This window comes from Rutidosis leptorrhynchoides, chromosome 1 (assembly GCF_046630445.1).
Source record: "Rutidosis leptorrhynchoides isolate AG116_Rl617_1_P2 chromosome 1, CSIRO_AGI_Rlap_v1, whole genome shotgun sequence".
Taxonomy (NCBI): domain Eukaryota; kingdom Viridiplantae; phylum Streptophyta; class Magnoliopsida; order Asterales; family Asteraceae; genus Rutidosis; species Rutidosis leptorrhynchoides.
This window is the reverse complement of record NC_092333.1, coordinates 216,749,038-216,759,084: the sequence shown is the minus strand read 5'-3', so window position 1 is coordinate 216,759,084 and position 10,047 is coordinate 216,749,038. Positions and strand designations below refer to the sequence as shown.

General features: G+C 36.0%; 2 protein-coding genes across 2 annotated transcripts; both read right to left on the bottom strand.

Annotated features, from left to right (window-relative positions):
- Positions 1 to 1,300: 1,300 nt before the first annotated feature.
- LOC139894563 (uncharacterized) lies at positions 1,301 to 5,050 on the bottom strand. Its single transcript, XM_071877919.1, has 5 exons — positions 4,954 to 5,050; positions 4,756 to 4,808; positions 2,794 to 3,532; positions 2,576 to 2,646; positions 1,301 to 2,497 (listed from the first exon to the last, which is right to left on the bottom strand). Exons 1-5 carry the CDS (start codon positions 5,048 to 5,050, stop codon positions 1,301 to 1,303), a joined length of 2,157 nt encoding a protein of 718 aa, XP_071734020.1.
- Positions 5,051 to 7,284: 2,234 nt separating this feature from the next.
- On the bottom strand, positions 7,285 to 8,922 carry LOC139894557 (uncharacterized). The gene is made up of 2 exons (XM_071877913.1): positions 8,818 to 8,922; positions 7,285 to 8,046 (listed from the first exon to the last, which is right to left on the bottom strand). The coding sequence occupies exons 1-2, from the start codon at positions 8,920 to 8,922 to the stop codon at positions 7,285 to 7,287; spliced, it is 867 nt and encodes a 288-aa protein (XP_071734014.1).
- Between the last annotated feature and the right edge of the window lie 1,125 nt (positions 8,923 to 10,047).

The following is a 10,047-nucleotide window of genomic DNA, read 5'->3' as shown; positions in this document are numbered from 1 at the left end:
GATTATGTGTGAGATGTAGAAATTTTGTTTAATAAAAGGCACAACAACCGATCATTACATGGTTCTATAAATTGTTATGGTTGGATCAAGATTTGACAATACTTTGGTTCATGGAAAGGAATGCACATGCATAAAATTCTTGACAGTATGTCATTGTAACAATTTAATTGGTGCATGGTTGGGATCGGTTCCTTTGGTGACCAATTTTATTAATGGGAAATTTCTTTTGTGTTCATCATCTGCAAAATCAAGCGACCCCCGACGTTTTTTGGTGAAGATCTAAACGGTGGAATAACCAACACATAAGTACACAATATCTTATCCTTTAATTTTATTATGATGAATATATAAGGATAAAGATAAATATCATGATATATATGTTAATATAATTAACATGTAGTTTAACATGGTATGAGTATTTCTTGTTTGATATTGAAAATTATGAAATGATACGGTGGATAAAGCATAATGTTCTGTTATATGCATTAACTTGGATTGATGGACATGGAAAGGGAAAATGGGAAATAAACAGTTAAAAATGCTTGTCACCTTATTCAATTAGGAAATTCGCCCAAATACACTATTTTTTAAACTTTTATTCCAAAATACACTTTCGGAGAAAAAATTGTCTATTTACACCGTTAGGTTGACCACTCAGTGGGTCGACTACCCCTTTATCCGGTCGACCACTTTAGTTTTCAAGGTAGTCGACCTCAATTATTCATTGTTGTTGGTCGACTACTTCAGTTATATGGTCGACCTAAGGGTCGACCGAATTGTAGGCCTAAACTCGGTCGAGTAACATAGTCGACCACAGTTGCTTTGAAGTCGACCGATAAGGTAGTCGACTAATCATAAAAACATACTAAGATATATCAGATAAGATTATTGCGAATTTAGATAAGGTTTTTATTTAAGTTTACTGTGTTAGCAATGTACCTTCAATGTACCTTGGAGATTTATTTACCATTATGTGTTGTGTTGTGTTGTGTTACCATCCAATTTAGTGAAATAAACTTTAATTTGAACAACAAATATTATATATTATCTCATACTATATTTATGGATTACACAACAAATAACACAACTTACAGACATATAACATACACGACAGTTAAAAAGAAAACATACGAACACACATACCTAACATTCATGACTGTTAAACACATTTTAAACACAAAGAAGAAGCTAATCATCACTCAAATTGTAAGTGGAGCCAAATTGTGTTGAGCATGAGTCTTCACGTTTTCCTTTACCCTTGCCCTTTACCAACCCCTTCGGCTTTGCCTTTGTTTTTGAGTTACACTTGGACTTTTTTACCTTCAGAAAGATCATAATGTGCGGTGCAAGTTGATCTAGTATGTCCATATTCCAAGCAACGACTGCATTTTCTTTTAGATTTGAAATTGTCTTTGTCCTCTCCTTGGGACGGTATACGAGCAGTACTCTTCGGTCTACCCGATTGTCGCTTTGTAACCAATGACGGTAGGACGGTTTGTAGGTGTCCTGGATCTATCCATTCAGAAATATGATCTAGCGGGTTAATATCTTCCATGTATGCCGACTTGTACGTTTCAGTGTGGAAATACTTCTGAACGTGTGTAGTAACGTTACGTAGGACAAAATACCTTGCTACTGCCATTACATGTCCACAGGGTATACCAGAAAACTGCCATTGTTTACATGTGCAAGTTTTATCTTGTAGATTGACTTTACCGCCTTTTTTCATATCCAATACCTCAAACTTAACTTGTGATATCAGTTTGACAGTCCAACTAATAGACTTACGATTTCTTTTACCAAGCTTACGCTCTGCATATGGTGTGACAGGTGTTGTTAAACCATCAGCAGTGTTTCGGTGTTCCCAAAACCATTGTTGAACTGAAGCTCTAAAGAATTCAAGAAGCATTGTAATTGGGAGTTTCCTCGCATGAACTGACAGTGCGTTCATTGACTCTGCACTATTAGAAGTTAGGTAAGCATACTGAACACGATATGCATGATGTCTAGACCATCTGTTGAGGCAAACAGTAGTGAGTGTACGTGCACTGTCTGGGATACGTCGTGCTAGTATAGCATAGTGGTGATCAAAATCAGATTTTCTATACGCTTTGCACATTTTCCAGTAGTGCCACTCGTAACTTTTAACCCTTTTAGACACACTTTTGAGGTTTCCCAACAAATGTCTAGCACATAGTGCATGAAATACTTCTGGAAATACGTTTGATATGCCAGCAGCTATTGCAGGTGCCCTGTCAGATATAATGGTAAGATTAACAATACAACACCCCGAAGACTGTAGAGAGTCTCTTAGATTACCAAAAAACCATGTCCAATGATCGGTGGTCTCTCCTGCTCCAATACCGTAGGCTAATGGAAGGATTCCATTGTTAGCATCCATAGCGACAGCAATCAAGTTAGTCCTCAAGTAACGACTTTTTAAATGAGCCCCATCGACTATGATTACTGGTCGTGCATAGTTAACAAACGAACGTGTCTGCATATTAAAGTATTGAAACATTATTTTAAAATACGAGTTAAATTAATAAGTAAATAAATAGAGCATTAAACATACCGCTGCACCAATGGACATGTAACTCATAACAAATCTGCCTTTGTTGTTCGTTCGAATGTTGGTTACACTACCTAGGTTAGACAATCTAAGATTATATAGATTATTAGGTAGTATTTGAAAGTAATCTTCAAGACTACCCCTCAACATCTCATTTGCGTAACATTTGGCTTTCCATGCTTGGTGGTATGATAGACTTATTTTAAATCGCGCCGACATACCAGTCCTTATATCATTCGGTCGATAGATACGACCTTCTTGTTTCATCACCTCTTTCAGTATATTACCTAGGACCTTCTTGGTGGCATGCTTATTGTTCGGAAGAATTTGGGTATTTGAGCACGTGTGTAGATCATTCAACTTCCGTACTTGAAAGTTGTTGCTATCTTGTATACACCTAGCAGTAATTTGCCATGAAAAATTTGGTGATATGCATGTAGCTGTATACCTTGACTTGTCTGAGTACTTTGGTTTTATCTGGAACCCTTCAGTAACAAACTTTGTACGTAATTGCATAAGAAAATCTTCCTTGTTTTCGAAAGTCTGATTCAATTTAACTAGATCTGAGGTTTCATATATTGTCATTGATCTAGGTTTCATTTCGGGTTGGGTGTTCGAAAGTAACGGTGGCATGTTCCAAAATATATCATCTGGTTGGGGATTATACTTAATTGGCTGGTCATAAGTTTGTGTTTGGTCGACGTGTTCATCTTCATATTCATCATCACTATCAGGGACATCATCCTCATCAACTATGTAGTTAGAAAAAGGGTGTTTTGTTGGTTTGATTGGATTCACATTTTCCATATCATCATGCTCACATCCGCTTTGATCAGATGTAGGTAGGTCAATGATGTAAGGATCTTCGTTACCTTCAAACGGTGGTTGTTTATCATTCAACAAATTGGTGTATTGTATTTGTTGGTTGACTTCATCTGTGGTTTGAGTTTGTAAGTTGAACTGATTTACAGATTGATTTTGTAGGTTCGAATTATTTGTGTATGGATGTGGTTGGTTGTACTGATCAGTGTATGGGTGGTGTAGGTTGCACTGATTGTTACTTTGGTGTTCTAGGTCGTACTGATTGATGGTTGACTGTTATAGGTTGAACTGATTGATGGATGACTGTTGTCGGTTGAACTGATTATTGTATGGATGATGTAGATTGAACTGATTATTGGATTGCTGAGGTAGGTTGAACTGATTATTGGATGGATGATTAAGGTTGTACTGATTATTGTAAGGATTTTGTAGGTTGAACTGATTATTGGTCGGATGTTGTAGGTTTAACCGATTATTGTATTATTGTTGTAGGTTGAACTGATCATTAGGATTAGTAAGGTTTCGACCTAAAACATGCATTGAATTCGTAATATCTTCTAGATACATGTGAACGGGTTGATTTGAGATGGCGAAATTCATAAAATCATTAAAATCATCTTCATCATCAGTGATATCCAAGACACAGTTATCGACAACGTATTTCATAGATATAACTAAATCTTGTGAAACATCTATTTTTTTTAACACATATTTTAACAAAAGCGTACGATTTAAGGGTTTGTCTGGCGCGATTGTAAGTTTTAAAGGTACTCTGGGACAATTAAGTGGCATTTAAACTATATGATTATTGACATGTTCAAAATAACCTCCTGAACAAATATATATCTTTAACTTACTCATCACTATATATGTAAAGACATATAAAAGTAGGGATTACTCACCAATAATTGATGACCTCAAACTGCGCAAAGAGTTAACTTCAACTACTAAGTTGTTGTGAATATGAATCTGGTGTGTTTGAATATCGATCAAGAGTTGGAATTTATTAAATATGGGAATTACCTATTGGTCTATGATTACTTATAGAGTACAAATGGATAACAGGAATAAAAGGATCTACCGTTATCTAATTAAATTTATGAAAGGTGGATTTCCTATCCGTAGCTAATAAGGATAAGAAATGTTATCTAAATGTGGGACCTAGGTTGCCTTTTTAATCATGAAAGTCCACTGTGGTCGACTACTTCATAGATTGTGGTCGACTAAGTTATTTTTATTAAGTGGTCGACCCATATCAGGGTCGACCACAGTGTATTTAAGCAGTGGTCGACCACATTTTACACCAGTGGTCGACCAGGCATTTGGTGACTGTCAAAAGATTACAGTGAAGCATGTTCAACCTGCTGACCTAATATGCCAACACAAACATTAGAGCTACCTTTTACAGTGGAGCCTGTTCAAAATACAATACCAACACAAACATTAGAGCTAACTTTTACGTACTTCGATTCGAGATCTAAAGAATGTCTGCCCCATCCTATGTCTGTATTCTAATGCAACCTTCGCAGTATCTTTCTCGAATGGGTAGGTTAGCTCACAAAATACACGCTCCATGTTTATGCAAACCCGTACACCATAGTCACCGTAATATCCTGACTGCTGAGGTGAGTCGATATAGGTTAATGTAGATGGCATCGAGACGTGTGGTGAAGGAGTGTAGTTAATTGCCCTCAAAAAGTCTGGCAGACACTTACCCAACTCAGAAACATAATAAGCGCAGTGGTCAATTGAGCTGTGCTTGACAAAACTATCATAAATGACGACGGTGAAGTCCTTAAGATCAAGCACAATAAGCACCCAGTGATCCGCATCTTCCAAACATGTTGGGAATAGGACCTACAATTAACGTTAGAAAGTTATACAGATAACTCTAATCTGAATGTATATGTCTATGTATATTTAAACTGCATATGTATATGTATTTGATATTGTAACCTTCTGACACTTCGACCAATGTCGGAAAGGGAGTCTCGATCCGTCTGCATAACAAGTAATATTGGGATTGGTGTAATTCGGGTCAAGTGTTACACCCGTTTTAAAAATCCCCATCCACTTAATCATGTCGACCGGCATGATCGTACATCTTTGGCGGTCCTTTAGTGGCTGAAAATCCATTTGATCTAAACGGTAGCTCCACCACAACAACATAGATCCCCAACCATTAATATTCTGAAATTAACAACCACTTAGTCAATCTCAAGTTAGCGAAGTTAAATGTCGACCACTTTAATAATAAGTTTATAAAACACTTACAAAGTTATCTAAGTAATCGCCTTCAAATTTGTTGTAGATCTGCTCCCAAAACTCATCAGTGATGAATATAAATCCGTCAGATAGGCCCCGAACAAATACTGATAAGCACTCGTAATGTGGAGTCATCATTTCTTCCGGTGTCTTAGGGCCGTCCAGATTCCTTTCATCATCATATAATGTGGAAGGGCCGGGATAGATAAGTCCAGACTTATGAATCAAATCGTCAATGATTTCTAGAATAACATTATCAGGCACTACCGGAGCACTCAGTCTCCCCGTCTTCTGTTGTTTTATCGGGATTTCTTTCTCTGGCATGTCAGGCTTTCTTTTAGCACCCTTTTTGATCATTTATGACGGTGTAACGAAGGGTGACATCCTTGCCCGTGCAATCCGACGGTCCCTTTTGCTTCTCCTCACATAAACCGGTGAAGCAACCTTCACATTATCAAACATATCTTTCTTGGTTGTCTGAACTTCAACATCTGACACATATCCACCAATGAAACCACCATCATCCTGTCACAGAAACACACAGCAGTAAGTCATCAGAAAGTAAGATATGTAGTCGACCTTGACAAGGGTCGACTATAGTATAAATTTAATATAGTCGACCTAGATAATGGTCGACTATAATGTAAACATGGTGATAGTCGATCAAATGAAGGGTTGACTACTCATCTGCACACTGGACAGTTTATATAACTTACCAACTTGCATAAATGAATTATATAATAAGAAATTACCTGCTCTTGTTGATGGATATGTTGTTGTAGGTTTTGTATCATAGAATGGAGTTTTAAAATCATTGTCTTGCGTTAGTCTCTAGAAACATATAAACACGGCACTATCTTTAGTGTCTCACGTGTAACACGGATGCCAACCTCAACCCGATCACTCATCTCCTTAATCTCCTTGGCATGTTTGTTTTCCTGGTCATCTAATCTCTTTGTCAAATTCTTAATCATATCCGTCAACTCCTTCTTCGTCTCATCATCAAATTTCTTCGGATCATCAACTTTCTTCACCGGTACTTTAGCATCGGGGTCCTTGAAATAGTTTACACTAGCAACCCACCACTCACACTTAACCTCTGTCTTGGTGGGCCTCAAACGATTGAGAGGTCGTTCTTCGTCCGGGATATCATCCTGTCATACACATATTCATATACATATACATATACATATACATATACATATACATATACATATACATATACATATACATATACATATACATATACATATACAGTTACAGTTACATATACATATACAGATACATATACAGTTACATATACAAATACAGATACATATACATATACATATGCAGTTACAAATACACATACAAATACAGTAACATATACCTATAGATATACACATACATATAAACATAACACATACATAAATATTTTGGTATAATTATACTCACCGGGAGTTGCATCAACTCAACGTACTCATTCCAGCCCATGACTTTCTTCTTCCGTTTCCAGTGGATTCCACGAGGTATGCCTTCACTTTCCGGCTTGAAAGCATATGCTTCTATTCGGTGTTTGTATGCATCCCATATCCACATCTACAAACAAAAACCAAATTTGGTTAAATATGAAACATGTTAATTGCTTAAAATTTATAAGTACGGATTACTACCTTAAACGCCCAAGTGAAGCCGCTCAAATGGTATGTCATTACCCCCTTCCGGGTTTTATCTGCTACCCTCTCTTTATAAGGTACTAACACGTGATGCAAACTATTGTAAAGTTTGGTCCATAAGAAAGAACCCCACGGATACTTGTTCATCAACTCAAAGTCCTCTAATAAAAGAAGCATGTCATCGTTTACGCTATCCTGCAACTGCTTTCCAAGGAAGCATAAGTTAATTATCAACATAATGGAGACTATGACCTTATCCTTGTCAGTTCCTTTCAACTCATCTTTAAAAAAGGCGTCGTGAAACTCCAAAATATGACGTTGACCACTATGTCGTTTAATAAAAACACGAGATGAAACCGAGTGGTCAAAATCCGACCTCTCTTGACCTATCCAATCTATAAAAGATGTAACTGGACCAAACCGCATCCCGGTAACCAAGCAAAACTCACGTCTACCACACCTAATGACATGGTCTCGGGTAACTCGAAACCATAGCTCTTCTGGCTCCTCACATATTTCGCGTCCGTTGATTACAAACTTTTTCGGACGGTCAGTCTGATTCATTAATAAGCAATGTATGTATCCCGGATCATTGTCATCACACTTTATATCTAACCAATGACCAAAACACGTCTCTCTGAAAATCTTTGTCTGAGCCGGAGTGAGTTTGTTCTTAATCTCCCTTATAAGAGACATCTTGCTTCGAATGGTGACCTTGGCCTCGAACCAAACCTGTAATCAGACAATGATAATGTCATTATACATAAATGTTAATATACATACACATACATACAGGTACATACAATTGAAAAGCAAATACACTATAGTCGACCTTCTTTTTGGTCGACTACAGTTTTATTCAACTATAGGCGACCCAAAATGGGGTCGACTATAGTGTATGTTTTTGGCAGTCGACCCTTTGAATGGTCGAGTATGCAAGTGATCTTCTGACCTAAGGCATCCCCATAACCATATACAGATATATACACTTTAGCAAAAACAATGGGAGAATTGTATATCTACATATACATATACATATACATATACATATACATATACATATACATATACATATACATATACATATACATATACATATACATATACAATTATAGATACCTATCATATACTGACATGTACACACATACAAATACATCCATACACACATAGATATAAATACAGGGGCCCATACATAGATATACATATATACACATATATACACATATACGGATAAACTAACATATACATACAACAACGAAATAGGTTTTACCTCAATATCTGTCATCTTTGAAGGGAAATCTTGATTGAATCTAGGGACGAAATAAATACACTGACGATGAAATTAGGGTTTATCTACAAACTAGTGATCTCTTGATTGAATCTGCAATGAATGAGGGTTTATGAATCAGGGTTCGTAACTAGGGCTTGTGGAGCAAATTTTTGTTAGAGTTGAAATTTGAATTTTGTTATCCCAACTCACTATTTCAGTGTCTTTTTGTATACTCCACCATCATTAAGGTCGCCCGTGTTTTTTGGGGTCGAATATAGTGGTCGACCGATAGCCAACAGAAATCGACCTTGCCAGTTATAAACGGTGGTAGACCACATTTAAATTTGGTGTGGTCGACCGGGTATATAGGTAGTCGACCCAACTGGTGGTCGACTTAATGGTGTAAATAGACAAAATTTTTTTCTTCTAAAAGTGTATTTTGGAATAAAACTTTTTAAAAAAGTGTATTTTGGGGAATTTCCCTATTCAATTCAATGGATACAAAAGGTTGTCTTGATTAACGGTTAAACTGAATTTAATTGTTGTTTGGATTGAATTATGGTTAATATGTTTTCTTACTATTTGCTGAATATTTTACAGATGCATATAAATCATGGTTGAATGACATGTTAATATGCATTTACTCTATTTCATGATTAATCACTGACATGGTTAATGTTTCTTTTCTAAATGATAACCCAAAGGCTTCATGGATTATCGCATGCACTCTTATTCACGAAGTGCAATTAATAATGTAATGATCATAATTATTTGCTTTAACAGCCATGAGTTTAATTTTATGTTATGATGTTCTGTATAATTATGCTCATAATTGTATGATGATGCATGAAACCAATTAAATTATACGGCATGGACTAATTATGATCATATTGTATGTGTGATGGTACAATTATATATGGATGTGTTATGTCAATAAAAAATGATTGTTAACTTGTTCTTTTGGATATTGACATGGTTGTGCTTGTTGGTAAGACAAGGGCTTAATTGGTAACAAGTGTAAAGCCATTTAACGGGTGGTAATGACCCGTTGGATAAGTCACAAGACAATATTGTATTATTGTGAAGTGATTGTTTGTTACTAAATAAAACAACCATGAAGTCTTGATTCATTGATGAGGTATGTTCGTAAACTATTTGATGGTTCATCAAGATGGTACAAGTAAGTGAAACAAATATAATTTAATATGAAATGAGGATTGGATGTTGCTTAATTGTTTCTAAATACCGGTATGCTATGGAAATTGGTGGTATGGTGTATGTGACTACATCAAGTGACTAATTTAGCATGGTGTTAGAAAGATTAAACATGGTCTAGTAATATTTATTGTGATGGGACTTAAGTATTTTAATACTTGTAAAAGTCAATCATGGTCTATGGTTTAATTCACAATATGAATCCTTAAAGCATATTAAATTATATTGAGTTTGCTACTGATCAATGA

Excerpts from the sequence above, each read along its gene's own strand:
- LOC139894563 (XM_071877919.1), bottom strand. The coding sequence starts at position 5,050 with ATGCCATCTACATTAACCTATATCGACTCACCTCAGCAGTCAGGATAT. Across the intron at positions 3,533-4,755 it reads TTGGCATATTAGGTCAGCAG|TTCAACTTACAAACTCAAAC; the intron begins GTTGAACATGCT and ends TCTGTAAATCAG. Across the intron at positions 2,647-2,793 it reads ACCGAATGATATAAGGACTG|GTAGTGTAACCAACATTCGA; the intron begins GTATGTCGGCGC and ends TGTCTAACCTAG.
- LOC139894557 (XM_071877913.1), bottom strand. The coding sequence starts at position 8,922 with ATGTGGTCTACCACCGTTTATAACTGGCAAGGTCGATTTCTGTTGGCT. Across the intron at positions 8,047-8,817 it reads GCGACCTTAATGATGGTGGA|GTTTGGTTCGAGGCCAAGGT; the intron begins GTATACAAAAAG and ends GTCTGATTACAG.